This window comes from Agrilus planipennis, unplaced genomic scaffold (genome assembly GCF_000699045.2).
Source record: "Agrilus planipennis isolate EAB-ADULT unplaced genomic scaffold, Apla_2.0 scaffold38, whole genome shotgun sequence".
Lineage (NCBI taxonomy): Eukaryota > Metazoa > Arthropoda > Insecta > Coleoptera > Buprestidae > Agrilus > Agrilus planipennis.
In genome coordinates, this window is record NW_020438882.1 from 1,656,231 (window position 1) to 1,674,891 (window position 18,661).

Sequence of the window (18,661 nt, forward strand, 5' to 3'; positions counted from 1 at the left end):
TAATATAAAAAAAAAATTGCAAATTATACCGTGACATATCAAATGAAACGGCTTGTTAGCTTGTTATAAGGGTCTCAAATGTATATATTTTTATGATTTTAAAATATATAAAAGTCTAGTTATTTAAGAAAATGATGAAAATTGTCCATTCTCACCCCCCTTTATCGCCGAAACTACTGAAATAAAAATTTTTTAAAAAAACACAGAAAATAGTTTTTTACTTTTAGATTATAAGAAAATTAATTAGAAGTCTGTGGTCTGAACATAACGTGAATCTTACTTGTTTCTTTTTCAAGTACAATGTTAAGTTTTTCTTGGGTTTGGGTTTCGTAGGCCCAAATGAAAAAAGGAACCCTTATAGAATCACTCTATCACCTCTTCAATAAATACAAAATTGAATACCTCCTAGATCACAATGCACACTATTTCATTCTAACTTTTCAACTTGCATTTTAAAACTGCAACAAAAAGTCAAACAGTGTTAATCACATTACCGCAATTCACTTAAATTCTAGTCGTAACGAACAATACAGTTTAACCACAACCGGTAAATCTTTATTTTACATGTACGAGCACCACAAACAATAATCTCATGTCGGAATATTATACACTTGCGCGACTTTTCAACTATAATTGCCCATGACACTTGCACCTTTATCAATTCCCAACAAAAATGCTTTTGATGTAAACTTTCTTTGCGCCCTCTAACACAGAAATAGAGTTTCCCAGGCATGACCGATAATATTCATCAAGGTTGGATAAAAGCTTCTTTCAAGAGGGCGAGGAATTACAATACATAAACAAGGACTTTATTATATGATAAAATTGTTATGACAAACCCTCTTCATTCTTCTTTTCTTTACCACGGCAATAATATAAAAATTTTATAGAGATCATCTTCCTTGTGGTAACAACTTAATGAGGTTACCTTGGTAATACGATTCGCGTACTAATAAATGAAATATGAGAATTTGATAGCAAAATATTGCATCGTAGTAAAACTTCAATGATTTTTATTAATACTACTCTACCAGATACGTAACCAAAATTGAAAATGCTGGATAATCACTGTTAGTGTACTGTAGTTGTTTCCGAAGAATACTAATATACTTACATAAATTCACTGTGTAATCTAGAGTGAGAGAAATGAAGAAAGTTTGGAAGAAAATAAAATAGTATGTATGTCAACGGAATATAAAAACAGTCGAGTTAAAGACGTTCAAGTTACACAGTTATATGAACGTATCGTACATTGAGCCTAAAATCCATGGTTACTTTTGATTTCATTGAATAAGGTTAGGTTATATTTTTTTATCAAATTACATACAAGTATTGGGATCCGTCAAATGGGCATACACCATCTGATGGCAAAATTTATAACTCGAATGAGGGAAAAATTTACATAGGAACTGTGCACGCAAATTGTAAAATTGTTTATTAAAATGATAAAACACGTTAAAAAAGTAAAAATTTTCTAGATGATGGAGTCGACGAAGTTTTCTTCTAAAGTTAAATCAAATAAAAAGTTAATATGTTCGGTGAAAAGCTGCAATAGCACTTCAGACATAGATCTTCACTCTTCACCTACATTAACTACTTTCCAATAAAAACTAACCGTTTTATATATGTAAAAAATATATTCGGAAAATTAGAGAAAAAAGTAAACTAATAGAAGCTTGGATGAAAGCAGTAGGTATCAAAGAAGTGAATTCCGGAATAAAAATTTGTTCACGTCATTTTAATGCACATGATTATATTTCAGCAAGTATTTACCATCAGCCATAACCTTAATATTTAAAACTAGAATCATACTAAAATTATAAAGTGAGAAATTATTTATTCCTGTGTAATTGATTTAACACAATTCTAATGATACGATATAAGTATTTTGAGGTTAAGAACCTACCTGCTGCAATACAACAAAGTTGCAATAATGTGTTTGCAACGTTCTCTTAAATCGGCTTTGCACGTGCAAGTCATTGATATGATATTGCTTAAATCACCCAGAATCACCTCACCAATTATATAACGTGAATCACTTTTTAAATCCGAAGTTTGTAAAAAGTAGGCAGTAAACTTGACGGAATTTGAAGGCTAGCTTCCGGATTTGTTATTTCCGAATTTTATAATGTGATTGGCATTAAAAACACGCTCACCTTCAACGAAATTTCCTTTCCGAGGCTTTGTGTCAGCCCAATCACATATTGTGTCAATACTTATCATTTTATCGTAATTTAAAAACTTGGAAATTGCACGGTACACTATAGGAACTACGATAAATTTTCCCTAATCGGCGCCATGTTTTTAGGCTCCTCCCATTTGACGAATCCCAAGAGCACATACGATATTAATTTACGACATGATATTATTAAACTTTTTACCAGAAAATCCTTTTTAACATTTATTATTATTTATAAATGCACCACTGGAGATTATGAACAATGATTGAAACAACGTTTTTATTACCAGAAAACCATACATGGCGTGCATTTTAAAAAAAATTGGTACCCCGACTTATCTGCTATAAAACATTTTGCATGAAAATGAATTCCGTACAGTTTTAAAATTTGCATGAATTTTGTCCTATCTACCTTTTTATGCTCAAAAGGCATGCATAATACATTTGGAAATTACGTGCCAACTTATTCTGCTTTCATGCAATAGAATAATTTATAAAAAAAACTACGTAAATGACATAACGTACCTTCTGAAAGCTCGATGTACCTGAAATAAAAAGAAAATGGATTAGAAAAATGTTTAACAAGTAAGGGAAGACAATTACTGCGAACAATAATAAAACACGAATAATAACGACGGTAAATGTTCACCTAATTAAAATTCATAACGAAGGGGAGAAAACATAGAATAAATTAACTGTTAATATTATATTCCAACAATATTATCCACCACTCCTCTCTTAAACATAAGGGGTTTTTAGTCTTTCGCTTATTACTTTCAAAAACACTCAAAAGTTTCAATTTAAAAGTTAATGCTAGCTATCCTGACGCTAAATGCTATAGTTTAGTTAGAGGTAATTCCGAATCTGATGGGTCATGACTTGCGCAGTAATGAGACTCTTCTTGTCCATTGATTTTTGCATTTCTACCTCTTAAAAACAACTGACCGTTACTTGTTACTTTCTAAAGTTTACCTTGTGTTCTGTTCTTAGTTGTATAGTGAGGCACATGGCTAACAGCCGATCAATGTTTTTGAATTGTACAATATGAGTGCAATAAGACCCACCATCCGCGCATTACGCGGCCTATTAGATTTTGAAATACGGTGGAATTCGTTTATTATGACTGATTTTCAAGAAATCATATCCGGCTATAGTGACCCAAATGATAAATAATATCATTTTCGCTCATTTTTCTGACCCTTCTTATGTATATTGATATTACAATTCATCGTTCTTTTTCTTTCTCTGTTAATAAATATACACAATTTGCAGTTTTTCTCTCTATTTAACCAAATAACTAACCATAATAGAAAGTTGTTTATTTTCTAGGACTATGCTTTGTATGACGCCCGCTTAGTATGACGTGTTTGTCATTTCCATTCGATGTCATTATAAGCGGATTCTATTGTACCTCTGGCCGCTTTCAGAACGGTCTGAAAGTGGTGGATTAACACTCCGACAATTACATACATATAAATAAAGAAAATCTGACATTTATTAATCAAAAGTACGAAAACGGTTGATGAACATTCTGTGGGTACATGCTTTGATCATCTTAGACATTATATGCTACACTACTTGTTATGTAAGCTTAGGTTTTAAAGAATTTTAATAACTGAAGTTGTGTTTATCTTTGACGTAATATAGACTCTGCTATCAACGTTTACTTACTGCGCTTTATTATTCAAACTTAACTTTCCTTAACTTGAAATAAATCCCGTTCCGTACATTAATGATACGTTATGAAGTTTTAACAAACTTATAGTCAGTTTGACGTGCTAGGAACTCGCTTCGTTGGTTATTGAAACATTTTCTTCCTTTTTTATTATTTATCGCTAGTTGAAAACTACACAAAGTTAGAAACGTGAATCTTGATCAATTTCCGTTTTTTTTTACTATCTACATTCAGTTTTTGGAAAAATCCCGTAATATTAAAAAAAAAGTATTAAACAGGATTACTGTAAAACCGTAAACGTGCATATTTTTATAAACAACAAATAACGGTCCATAAATGAAAAAGTATGCACATAATTAAAAGTTTTCGAAATAGTTGTTAATTTTCCTCGACTGGCAATACTTACAAACATTATACGAGTATTTAGCAGTATGTTTTTTTTTAACATTTCGCTTACTATGCACCGAAACACCGCATTTTAACTAGCAATAATGAAATTACTATTTATTCAAAGATAGCTCTCTAGAAAAAAAAAAAAATACTGGTACGTAAGGAAACAAAAAGTAAGGGAAAGAGCGAATATAAAGATAGGAGACGAAAAATTAGAAGAAGTGGCTGATTTTAGGTATATTTCCTATAGTCAGATAAGTCAGGACGGAAGGTGTAGTAGGGATATAAAGCAGAGGATAGTGCAAGGTCGAGTCGCCTTCAATAAAAAGAAGTCACTTCTATGCTCGAATGATGAGGATACTTACTATGCATAGAGAAGGTTAGAAATGAAGAGGTATTAGAAAGAGTAGGAAAACAAAGGACTCTATGGAAGTCAATAAGAAATAGGCAAGATAGGTTGACAGGATACCTTTTCAGGCATGAAGGTCTAGTCAGAGACATATTAGAGGCAGAAACAGGAGTTAGGAGGGGTAGAGGTAGACCTAGATTAGATTACTGTTCGCAAATAGTTAAGGATGTGGGTTGTTCTAGTTTTAGGGAAATGCGAAGATTAGCTCAGGATAGGAAAGAGTGGAGGTGCGTGTCCAACCAGTCTTAGGACTGACGACCTTATGATGATGATGATGATAATGAACTCTCTTGACTCGACCTTGGCAAAAGGCAGCAAATACTTTTAAAAATTTAGTTATAAAAATTACAATGTCTAACGAATCATTATGAAAATCAATACAGTTTAGTTCAATTTAGGTTATGCCAACGCCTTAATTCAATGTTATAGGCATTTAATATTATCATTAAGCAGTCAATACGTTTAGTCATAGATACGTATAAAACTGTTATATGTACCTATAGTCCTTCACAATACATCATATTCACATTTGTTTGCTAAATACTTTATAAATTTCTCTTTTATGCAGCTATAATTCGGTATTAACTCACAATCGCGCGAAACATTCCCTGCATACACAATTCGACCGTTGGTTGTTGATGTTTTATCTGTATAATAGGCCGAATACTGGGCCGATGAAAATAAAACTTACACTAATGTTTTACAACGCGTTTCATTTCCGAACGTTGTCAACTGTATAATGGCTAAACTGATAGCGCCACGTTACTAACGACTTGAATTTACTGGTCGTTAAAGCGCTTCATAAACGATCATCATAAATTCATCGGTTACGTAACAGTTAGCGAAGATTCCCAAAATAACTGTCACATTACATTTCACTTCATGAGAGATGATCACGGATCAAAGCAAGGGCAAAGGGTTATAGGTGTAACCACACCGAAGTGGAGTGCGTATAGAATCCGTTTTAATTCGTACTTTTGAGTGCGAGTTACAAACTTCATAGCCTTTATTCTAATTAATGAGCTAAAACGAGCAATTAACACAAAGTGTAAATAAATACAGCACAAGAAGAGAAGCTTTAAGACAAGATTAAAGTCTTATCTTAATTGTGGCTCCCGAGCAATTTTGATGGCTTTTATTTTTATTTTTAGCTTCTTCCATGACGAACAAATTGACGTGTTTTCGACTTCCCTATGTCCTCCACCAGCGGAGATATACACCAAATTTTAAATTAGAAAGTTAATGTTTTATTTCAACCATTAGAAAACAAAAGTAACTGATATCAGATCGAAGAGATACTATTTTTCGCGTATTTCTAGATTTTTACAACGTTGTTTGGGAAATTCCGCCCTTCGCAAGGACTAAGAGAAGAATCAGTTCTCTATTCCAATTTTCATTGAATATACTAGATACATTTTTGTTTTAGCTACAATTTTAATAAAAAATAAAAACAGAACAACCAAGTGTTTAAATTCCTTTTTCTTTAACTAAATCCCTGACAATTAACTGTTGGTGTTTGGTTTTTCCTTTGCGACGATCTTTTGCTAATATTGTACTTGTTTTCAGTTGAAATTTGACAGTTTCACGGTTGGTCGTTTCGTTTCGTTCACGTCAGACGGTTGTCCAGACGGTGCCTTACAAATAAGTGAGTCTAACCGGCCACACATGGGCGGCTCATGGTGCGGGACATCGTGGGGCCCATCGATCTATTACAGCGAAACAAAGAGCGTCACTGTCAGCGTCAGTTTGCTTAGACTTTCCAAAAGTCAAAGCGGCTACAACTTCGACTTCCGGATGGAGTACAAGTTCCTAAAAAAGATGGCCGCTGTGGTACGTTACGGTGGAGGTAAGTGTTCTCCTATCATATTACCTATAGTCAGCAACATATACGAGGGTGGATTGATAAGTTTCCGGCCTAACCAAGAGATGACGCCACTAGGCCTACCTTGAGGTGACATTCTTTAGTACCATCCTTGGATAGCTTGTAGCTATAGTTTCAGCCCGATCTCCTTGCTAGTGTAGGTTTGACAGCACGCTGAACAAGACGCCTCTGTGGTTTTCGTAAAAATGGAAAAGCAGGAAANTGGTGATACTAAAATGAGGATTGCCTTATGGGTTTTTCATATGGGTCTTAAGATACAAACCTAACACATCTATAAACTTACAATTAAATCTACCTTATGGAGGCTCGATGAGGCAAATCCATTTGCCAAATACTCTCGGTAAAATGAAAAAACTTAACGTAACAATATTAATTATGTCGTCGTTTCCTAGCCCTAGGAGGCAACCTCATGGGACCAGCAAAAGGTAGCTACCTTCTTAGGGACCCTACCTGTACCCCCTCAAAATTATAGTCGGGGTGATATGCACTTAATGTACCTGCCTCATAATAAACTAAAGGTCTCGGCATTCTACGTTCATTAAGAAAGATTACATGACGACTGGCCAAACGGCTCCCTAATATGTGCGCCACGGGAATACACATATTTTCGAAAAATCGTTGCTTAAAAAGGTTCGAGTTCTTGGAGGCGAGTATGGTGTATATGTGATCATGGATAATGTTCATATGTACAGAAAATTCAGTTCAAGTATCCTTAAAAAGTGGCTACACATTCGCAGCACCGGAGAAATTACCTATTATAAGAAGCAAGCAAGGCGATGATATATTGTCTTATTTGGGTAAATTCCATCTACATTCAAAAATCTCGATAATTCTGGTCACCACCGTTTTGGACAAATGGCAATGCTCCAAGAATTTTTTTTGCTGAGGATCGTAAAGGTATGGTAGGAAAAGACAACATTAACGAAGTGGGTGTTGTCAGGGTCAAGCCCTTAATTTTTTATCAATACACCTAAATAAAAGATAAAACCCATCGCGCTTAGATAAATGACGAAAATATAGGCGGATGTTGCTTATACGTATTGTTTTTTAATTAGGCTGCAGTGGATTAGGTTGGTACTATTTTGCAACAAATTCAATTCTATTATCAGGAAAAGATATGCAACATTACTAATTAAAATTTTAATAAATTAATTTCATTGTGAGCCACTTTACGTCTTTCTATTGTCGTTTCGATAGATTACTTCAAAAAGCGGTATTTGATAAAACCCGGAGCTCTGAGTATTACGAATGAGAAAGACAAACGAATTTTATCATTAACAGCATGCCATTCGTTATCTTAAGTTTTGCAGAGAGAATTTGAAATTATTTCCAGTAAATGGTTTAAACTACCGTTTCAGTTCTACGACGAGCGCTTTCAGTTGTAAATAAAAGCAATATATCATACTACATTCATGCTTAACGAAATTTTCATTTCAACGAATCGCTACCCTTAATCGCTTTTCAGCGATATTTAGACAATAAAACTGGTACCTACTTTAACTAGACATAGGTAGACCTAAATATGGCATATTTTAAATATTAACGATTTACGTTTATAGAAAATACTCCAATGAATTATTAACTCAATGATTTTAAATGCACTTTGTGATTAGAATTGATTTAGAAAAATCATAAAATGTTTTTAAATGATACATTTTTTAAGAATGCTAATTATAATTTTTTACTCATAAATGTTTAAGAAAGGAGGTACCACTTAGGATTCATAGATCTAGAAAACCTATTGACAATGTTTAATGGGAGATGTTAAAAGTACTTAAGGATGTAGAGATGAGATTTGGGGATAGAAGGGAATTAAACAATGATGTACATTGTCACCGCTACTGTTTAATTTGTACATCGAAAAAGGGATTATTAAAGACAGGACAGCTTTCAGCTTAGACATAGGGAGACAATAGATTAGCTTTAGATTTACAGAGTTAGAGTTAGCTTTAAATAAAATGGAAGCGGTATTGATAAAGTGTATGGTGTGAAAACATAAGCATTAATATATAAGGGATACAAAAATAGGGCTAAAATTAATATAAAAATACGCTAAACTAGAAGAAGTCGCTGATTTGATTTTTAGGGAGTCAGACAACTCAGGATGGAAAAATCTCCAGCGATATACGTAAAACAAACGAAGTCGATTAATTTAGAAATTCAAAAACCATAATTAAAAATGAATGTCTAAAGTCCTTAAACAGGTTTTATTTTTGTAATCTGCGGTTTTACAGTTTACGGCCAATCTTAATTTAGTTTCACCTCAAAATTGCTTAAATAAGTTTAGAAACACACGAAAGCAGCAATTTAATAAAGGGAAGTTCTTACTTAAACTGCTGCATTTTAAATGTCACAAAGCCTTCGCAAAGCCCTTGAAGTACCTACTTAAATTTCCCTATATACATTCCACCTATAAATAAATGATTAAGTATTATTAAGTTAAAGAGCTTTTCTAAGTGGCAAAGGCCAACAACCCTTCTCTTCACTAATAATAATTTTATATAAGCGACAGTGAATCGTCACTCCTGTTACACAATTTTTCAAACTCAAAATCTGTTACTCGAAGTTATCATAACCAATCGTTTGATGTTACACTTTCAGATGCACAATTTTAACAAAAAAATGAAATACCACATATTTGTGATAAACATGAATAATATAAACTAAATATATATATATAACTTTTTCACAAAAGAAGCAATTAACACAAAGTGTAAATAAATACAGCACAAGAAGAGAAGCTTTAAGACAAGATTAAAGTCTTATCTTAATTGTGGCTCCCGAGCAATTTTGATGGCTTTTATTTTTATTTTTAGCTTCTTCCATGACGAACAAATTGACGTGTTTTCGACTTCCCTATGTCCTCCACCAGCGGAGATATACACCAAATTTTAAATTAGAAAGTTAATGTTTTATTTCAACCATTAGAAAACAAAAGTAACTGATATCAGATCGAAGAGATACTATTTTTCGCGTATTTCTAGATTTTTACAACGTTGTTTGNATTTTTCCGTGCAGTACTGTACGGATTATACGCTTCTCACCGGTTAAGAGTTTGGCCGAGAGTTGTCTCCTTCCTTTTCTGGCCTAGTGCTGTTCTTTTCTACTTTGCGCCGGTCAAACTGAAGGTCACATCGTTACAGAAACTAAACGAAGTATGTCAGTACAACTATTAGATCAACAAAATTTATAGTCTTGTTTTACTCTTCAGTATTTCTATATTATCTAAAAAATAAAGGGCAACAAATTCATGGTGGGTAGTGAGCTGTATATTCCTATTTACAAACGTTTTCCGTGTATCTAATGTGGACTAAAACTGCCGCTGGTTGTATCGTAATACACCTACACACGTTTGCTTATCACGCTGTTGACGCATAATTTTTTTCACAATCCCTACAATACCAAAAAATAAATTGCGCCTGTATGTCACAAACAGCGTATATATAAGAAGTTCCTCTATTACAGCAACGAAAATGGGACAAAACTTTGTCAGAGCAATAAAGGATATTTATGAATCCCTCTTATTATACTTTCTCCGCAATAAATATTTTATCCTTATTCAAGTAGACCATAAAAATTGTTGATGTCTTCCGCATTTGTGTTCATTTGGTTATCCGTAAAATATACGAACTCTCGTGGATGTAGGTGATATGTAAAAAACCATCAATTATCAGAAAATCATATTTAATCAGGCAACTATTCGGTTTAAATTTCTTGGACGTAAATTGGAACATTGAGAATACTGTCAAAAATGAGAACTCTACATGCAAAATTATATATCTATAAGCACAACGACATCCAGTATTCGTAATAGAAAACATTTGTAGATAGTTACTTTGAGCAGCGTACAATTACCAATGTTTAAACTTCCCTGGTTATTCTGCCTTGATTCATATAATTTTGATTTTCCTAACGTGGTAACTTCTCTGGGACTTATTCGTGACGAATTTAATAAGAGGACTATAAAAGTGATTTCAATGGCCAGTTTTTCTTTATGGTCCTGTTTTCAGGTAGGTTAAATGAGACGTTTCCTACGGCCGCAACGACATCGTTAACGGAACCGGAATACTACTTGGGCGACTTGATTTCGGGCACCTACTGTTCCCGAATATTCAGCGACTGCGACCGGAAACGGTGCCGATTGCAGTCTCCTAATTTTCCGGGTTTATATCCGAGAAACGTGACTTGTTATTACGCAGTACGCCAACATGAAGTGCCTCAGGGAAAGCACGCCCTGATTATCGTCCGACAGCCCAAAGGACAACTTGTCTCCATACGGAGCCAGGCAGCCCTATACGGAACTGCCAGTACGAGGGAACTCAAGGTAAGATAAAAAAAATCCGGACAGGATACTATGTTTACATGTCCTTGTTATTTTCTACACTAATATGAAACTAGCAACTGCATCTTTGCGATTTTAAACTTTGTAGAAATATATGTAGGTCGCATTCATCTCAAAATTAGAAATAAAAACTCAACATTACTACATCAGAAAAATGAAAAGTCTTTCTTCTGGAGAGTATATCTGTGTATATTGCTATAAGTACACAAGTCAGGGTGAGCCAACTTCAGTCTCAAACTAGCAATGCAATCCACATGGTCATCCGAGATCAATTTAACACCAACACGTCAGGGTTTGGACAAAATAACGTGCAACGTACGTTTTTGGGGTCACTGAATCCAAATCCGCAGTCCATTTTACCTTAGTATGTCAGGGTTTTGATGGCATTACACCAAAAAACGCTCTAAAATCCACTAAAACCGTTAATCATGATAATCCAAAACGATTTTAAATCTAAAACTCGTAAATAATCAACCCTTCCACTGAATGTATAATTTTATAATCCTTTAAAACCCTAACAATAAAACCTTATAACCCCATAACCCTATATCAAATCAAAATACTGAAATCCCTTAATCTCTCACCATGAAACTATTTGCGATGAAGATTTTACACAATTAAATTTACCTTCTCGCAGCGTACATGAAGTAATGCTTACGCTGACGGTCCTACAAATATTACACAGGATTATACAGAGTTCAATACCTTAGGAATATGAGGATATTCTGCTTTAATTTTGTGAAAACTACGCCGAGAAGTTTTTGATTACGACGATGTAGGGTTATAGGGTCTAAGGTTTTATGTTTGGCGGTTTAAAGGATTATGAAGTTGGACATTCAGTGGAAGAGTTAATTGGTTAAGGGTTTTAAGTTTAAAATTATTTGGGATACTCATGATTGACAGTTTTAGTGGTTTTGAGATTATATCCGAACCCTGACGCGCTAAATTGGAATTCAGTGGCTCCAAAAATACAGTATATATAGTACGCCCCCAGGTCGATTTTAACAAGCACAATCGGCTAATCTAATCCATCCCTCCTCAAAATAATCTTCTGCCGATTAATAAATTAACTATCAAAAACCTTATCCAATTTCCTTTCGAGTTCAATAATTGAAGACGTTTAGGTTTGGAATGCCTGCGACGACGTGCAAGATTACGTAACAGTTTACGACGGCTACACTACAAGAGATCCTGTCATTCTTAAGTTTTGTGGTGGAGGCGAAGCGGTACCGAAAGCGGTTTCAAGCGGACACGAGCTACTGGTCGAGTTTTCCACATCCCCGTACGGAACTTTTCTTCAGCCGACACCGATCCAGCCGTTACACGGATTTCAACTTGAAGTAGAAGTACGTATTTTGATAAAAGTGACCACCAACAATATATAGAACACAGCACTTTACGAACACTTTTTAAGTTTGCGTTTATTGGGAAAGAAATTTATTATTTCTAGAGAAATGATATTTTATAACACCTTGCAGGAAAATGAAGATCTTTCTGCACAAAATGATAGACTTTATATTTTCTTAAAGTTTATTATGATCCACAATTCCCATTAAAAAGTGACTCTCCTACAATATAACCTTCTTGATTTTTACAATAATTTGTTGAATCGATTAACTTTTATTGGGGTCCGTCAAATGGGAGGAGTCTAAAAACATGGCGCCGATTAGGGAAAATTTATCGTAGTTTAAGAGAACGTTGCAAACACATTATTGCAACTATGTTGTATTGCAGCAGGTAGGTTCTTAACCACAAAATACTTATATCGTATCATTAGAATTGTGTTAAATCAATTAAACAGGAATAAAGTTTCTCACTTTATAATTTTAGTATGATTCTAGTTTTAAATAAGTATTAAGGTTATGGCTGATGGTAAATACTTGCTGAAATATAATCATGTGCATTAAAATGACGTGAACAAATTTTTATTCCGGAATTCACTTCTTTGATACCTACTGCTTTCATCCAAGCTTCTATTAGTTTACTTTTTTCTCTAATTTTCCGAATATATTTTTTACATATATAAAACGGTTAGTTTTTATTGGAAAGTAGTTAATGTAGGTGAAGAGTGAAGATCTATGTCTGAAGTGCTTTTGCACTTTTTCACTGAACATATTAACTTTTTATTTGATTTAACTTTCCTATGTAAATTTTTCCCTCATTCGAGTTAAAAATTTTGCCACTAGATGGTGTATGCCCATTTGACGGATCACAATAAACAAAAAGTCCCGTTTCTCGTGATCCTTCACCTATTTTCTGATTTATGTAGACATTTACTTCTCTCGCAAATAAATTTTTAGTAGAGGTAATCATTTTTCTTTTACAATAATTGAAAATTGAAGAAATTACATGTAAAATTATTGAACGATTGAGACGCTTTCTAATGTCATACGTAGTAAAAGCACAACTGAAGAGGTAGGCGCGTGACCTCCGCACCTCTGCTAGCCGTGATGTCAGAGAAACGTTTGCATGTTCAGCGTTCTCTGTCTTTGAATAGGGAAGAGATCGCGGTAGGTGGACCATTCTGCTTCTTAGTTTGCCCCCGTTTAGCTCTAAATATTCATATTCTTCAACACATATTCTGAGGCATATTCGAAGCCGCACTGCGCCTAATTATAAGTTTAGTTTTTCTTGTTTTTTTGCAACCCATCAACTATTTTTGAAGGTGCGTGGTGCCACTGGGTCAATGGATATAACTTCAGCGAGAAAAAAGATACAACATACTACAAAGAAGATATATATATATACACCTTTGTATAGTATGCATAGGTACACAAGTTTTCGTAAAACTATGACGTAAAAATGCAGGTAAATGTAATCCTCGTAATCATCAAGCAAGTTTTCCGTCGCTGCACCTGAATGCCACTCACGAATTCTTTCCGCTAACGGCCAACATATTGAAATTGGGACTGAGCTCGTTCGAGATTTTCATGTCAAGTTTAATGCACTTTCCGCACGTTGTGAGCAGTAGCAGATCTTCAGACACGTTCGATCTTCTCGTTTTCGACATCACTACCTCGCGGTTACGTGTTTACAGGAAGATTTTCTCTCCCAAGTTAGTTATAAAGTTGTCAGACAAATTACCCCGCGTGTGCTGCCTGTGTTTTCCGAATTTTCAGTATCTTTATACGAAAACGACGCAAAAAAATGCTCTCAATAAACGTTTTCCAAGCACTAAAACTATTTTTTTAATGACCTACAGTTTCCCAAATTTTAACGTTTTTAAAAAATCCAAAAGTATCAACCTGCAGAAATTTTCTAGAGAGACATCAAGTACTTTTATTCAGTGATTAATAAATAATCATTAAAATAGTTCCAGTTCATATTTGGCAATAGTAATAGGAAAATTTGATTCCCTTATTCATTTTAATAAATGCCATCACTTTTTCCATTCAAAACTCTTTACCACTAATCCAATGCATTTATATGTCAAAATTAAGCAACATTCTTTAACATAGGTAAAATTTGTGGACCAGCAATCTCCGACGTACATAAAAACGAAAAGGCAATGCGAATTCTGGATACGAGGTACGAACAAAGGCATACTAGAAAATCCAATCCATTCAGTTCCAGCCAACACCACGTGCATGTACCATCTTCAAGGAATGGATACAACAGTTTCACCATCCCCGGTACCTTTCAGGCCTCTTTCTCGATATCCAGACGGAATTTGGACGAAAACGCGAGTTATATTCCCACCACCACGATACCGTGTTTGGCTAACTGTGATTAAATTTTACGACGCTGGGCCGCGGATAACAGACAAATTGGATACAGAAATATGCAGAAGCAGCTTGAAGGTGTGGGATGGGCAACTCTGGAATCCAACAGTTTGCAAGGATTTGTTGTGGTTTGTATTTAATTTAATGTTATACATGATAAGGTTCAACTACCGAGTCTTATCCATACTAGTGAGGGTAACGACTATGGATATATGAGCGTCGACAAAAAAAATCACGTAAATTGTATGCGACTTCGAACTTGAAGACTATCACAGCACATACAATTTATAGCAAACACTACAGATGGCATATGCCACTCTATCTGTGTTCATTTATTAATCTAATTAGTTTATTACTACACATAGTCTCATTAAACCGAACAGCACGACCTGTAGAGGTTTACGTCATTGCTTAGCATTCGAGAGGACACCGGTTAAATTCCGGGTCCAAGCTTTTCTTTGATTTCCTTGGATCACTTAGACAAATGCTGAAGCAGTAATATTCCACGTACCACAGTTAATTTTTCTGTTTCTTCTGCCTTCATTTCGTCCGTCTCAACTCTCTCATCCCAACCATGAAACACCTAAAAGTCTTTTCTTATAGCACCATTTATGGCTTTTGGGCCTCAGAAGCTATAGTTTATTTTCAGTAGAATTTATCAATAAAGCAGGCTAAAACATTACAGTTTAGTTTCATTCGTTAATTTTGGTTATTATATCCTAAAGGACTACTACTAATTTTTAGTAAAGACCGATCGAAAGTTCCCCAACGATCTGGGAACATGCCCTCCAAAAACGTAACTCTTCTCGGTCGCTACTGTCGAGAGCACATGCCAAAGAGTTGTGACCATGTAATGCTGGCCAACGATACAAGATTTCCGAGACCATGTTTTTTAACAGAAAGCTATCTGTCTTCGGGCGACAGCATGACGCTGGAACTGAACACGATCGAGTCTACTGCTCTAAGGTTAATTGAATTTTGAAAAGTTACTATTTATTACTTTTTAACTTCAGAGTATGTTATTTCGTAGACCGGTGAATTTCCGGGTGTTTTATGAGTTCGTAGATCTCCATCAAGACGGAGAACCTTATGGCGTAGGACCTTGCAGCAGAAAATTTACGCAGACGCAGACACAAAGGTTTAAGTCTCCGAAGGATATTTTTTTGTATGGAAGAGGGGGACTGGAAAATATAAGGTAATTTTACAATAACTGAGTTGCACATTTAACCATAAAGAAAACAAACGTTGCAAAGAAAAGTGAATGAAAAATCATTCATGTTGCTTATAAATTAATAAAAAAAGAACTGACGAAGGGGAACTATACACTGGGGAACTAGAGAACTATTTTCAATACCCTTATATTCCCTTATTTTCATGAAATTTAAGTGCCATTAAAAAGTGCATATTTGTGTGATAAATCTACTCTCATGTTAATAATATTATGCATTAATAGACCTATAGAAGGTATGCACTCATCTTTCATACCCAAATTAAACATTGCAACTACTCAAAATATAATTAAATTATTCATATGTCAATTCTGAATGACGTAAACAAACAGGTTCGGAAACGAAATCTGTTTTATTGGCAAGCAGATACGAGTTATTAATATTAGCGCCAATCAAGCTCTCTCATTGTCAGTAAAATCAATTTATGGTTTCATAACAATCTATATTACCGGAAAAATGTCGTTAAGATTAAATTACTCAATTATTATGCAAAAATAGAGTCGATTTCGATAAAAAGGGTCAACAAGCAAATACTAAACGCAAACAGACATACATAGAATTACATTAACATCAAAGCATTTGAGTTAAAATTAAATAAAAACAAACAATGAAAACAACTACTGTGCGGTTATTAACAGATTGCATTTACGTCACTCACATAGCACGTGAACCAATTCCAAAAAGTAATGGTAATTACACTGTACTTATAAAAAATTAGACATTCATGTTTTATAAAGGATAAATATGTAAAATAAATTGTCCTTTATGCAGTGAATTCTACATTTCAGCTGTGTATACAGATTTGAAGCGAAAAAAGACGAAAAGGTGAAGATAACGTTGACAAAGGTGATAATCAAGGGTCGAAATTGCGTTACAAAAATCAGTCCGAACACCGACCGCTTCCAATGCTACGGGAACAGGTCAGCGACGTTACGATTTTTCGAAATTCCATGGAATGATGTGCCGCCGATATCCCGAGACTGTGTATGCTCGGAATATAACGATTCGAAATCACCGATCACTTACATTTCAACGTCTAACGTGGTGGAATTGAGATTCGACGCGACCAACATGAGCGCTAAGGACGACTACACCACCCTATTTTTCGAAGGCACTTGGCAGTTCATTCGCACCCCTACATGTAATGAAAATTTACGGAACAGCGGACCAAGTGGCGAAATCCTATTGAAACATCCTAACTCTAAGGTACAGCTAATTAAATTTACTTTGCTAAAGTCTGAGTATCCTCGCGGATTACCACCAGGAACATTAAACAAATAAAACAATTATTAATGAAGAAATCCACAAAATCCCTGAGATGAAATCCTACACACTACAGTTTTAATCTTTTTTTTATTACTTATAAGATTAAAAACGACTTAACTCATTAGAAACTATGTAATGTATCTACTAAAAAAATCGCATATGAGTATTTATCTTGATACTAAGTTTTATCCACGGCTTCGCTTGCTCAAATATCATCGACAACCACATAAACTAATTTTTCTTTCCCTAGGGAACAGTATTTTTTTCCTGAATAAAAGGTACTCTATATCTTTTTTCTGTACCCCTGACAATGTGTTAACAAAATTTCATGATAGGTTTTACCGGCGGCTTCGCTAGCATTGATGTTCTAAATACATAATATCAAAGATCTTCGAGAACCATGTAAACTATTTATTTTATCACTTTGAAACAGTATTTCTTTCTGAATAAAAGGTACCCCATGTCCTTTTCTGTATCTCTGACAATGTCTTTACAAAATTTCATGATAGGTTTTACCGGCGGCTTTGCTCGCATTGCTGTTCTAAATATACGCATCAAAGATCTTCGAGAATCACATAAACTAATTTTTCTTTCCCTAAGGAACATTATTTTTTTCCTGGATAAAAGGTACTCTATATCCTTTTTGTGTACCCCTGACAATGTGTTAACAAAATTTCATGATAGGTTTTACCGACGGCTTCGCTAGCATTGATGTTCTAAATACATAATATCAAAGATCTTCGAGAACCACATAAACTAATTTTTCTATCTCTCTGGAACAGTATTTCTTTCTGGATAAAAGATACCCTATGTCCTTTTCTGCACCCTGACAATATGTTTAAAAAATTTCATGATATATTTTACCGCGCTTTCACTAACGTTGATATCCTGAATACGTGTCAAAGATCATAGACGATCACATAAAAGTAATTGCCTGTCCCTCGTTTAATCCACATTTAAAAAATAAACATTTACCTTCAGCCCGTGGCAAAATTATCATTTGGTGGGACTCCGGTTAATAAGAATAGGTTTTTATGGAAACTGTTTCTAATAACCTGCTTCTGAATAACGAGTAATCGTTAAAAAAAATCTACAGCTGCTTACAACTGTCAGATAATAATGAGAATATTCCACATGTGTTAAGCTAAAAGTACTTCAAGTGTAGGTAAAGTATGAATACCATTCCAAATGAATCGTTTTTTCAAAACCACTGTCGTTGTGACTAATTACTTAGGTACTTTAGGGTATCTAACATTTTTCTAGGCATCTAACTATTAACATCATTCGTGCAGATATTTTTACGTTTGTTCAATGTAATGCATTTCTAAAACATAAAATATGTTTCAATAATATTAGCTATATCCCGACGTACACAAGAATGCTTTCATTTACATTTCAAGAATGATAAACATGCACACGCTACCATGAGCGAATTTATTCAATTCGCGTATACCTAAATGCAACATTTTCAACTTGAGCTAATTTCGTATTTTTAATAAAATTGTATATATCCAGATATGAAACCACGACCTCTTTACATTAATTAAAAACGATATTGTTTATTTTT

At 34.3% G+C, this 18,661-nt stretch overlaps 2 protein-coding genes across 2 annotated transcripts in view; one reads left to right on the forward strand and one right to left on the reverse strand.

Annotated features, from left to right (window-relative positions):
- LOC108732224 (origin recognition complex subunit 5) overlaps positions 1 to 2,720 on the reverse strand; it is a 63,556-nt gene extending 60,836 nt beyond the window's left edge. The window contains exon 1 of the mRNA XM_018462909.1: positions 2,705 to 2,720. The gene's annotated coding sequence lies outside the window, so the exon portion shown is untranslated. The remainder of the gene's footprint in view (positions 1 to 2,704) is intronic.
- The window catches only part of LOC108732223, a 29,746-nt gene that overhangs the window by 7,497 nt on the left and 3,588 nt on the right, over positions 1 to 18,661 (forward strand). Inside the window, exons 3-9 of the mRNA XM_025981572.1 lie at positions 6,220 to 6,499; positions 10,546 to 10,859; positions 12,002 to 12,223; positions 14,336 to 14,727; positions 15,344 to 15,565; positions 15,630 to 15,794; positions 16,617 to 17,034. Of these exons, the coding sequence (XP_025837357.1) occupies positions 6,220 to 6,499; positions 10,546 to 10,859; positions 12,002 to 12,223; positions 14,336 to 14,727; positions 15,344 to 15,565; positions 15,630 to 15,794; positions 16,617 to 17,034 (2,013 nt within the window). The remainder of the gene's footprint in view (positions 1 to 6,219; positions 6,500 to 10,545; positions 10,860 to 12,001; positions 12,224 to 14,335; positions 14,728 to 15,343; positions 15,566 to 15,629; positions 15,795 to 16,616; positions 17,035 to 18,661) is intronic.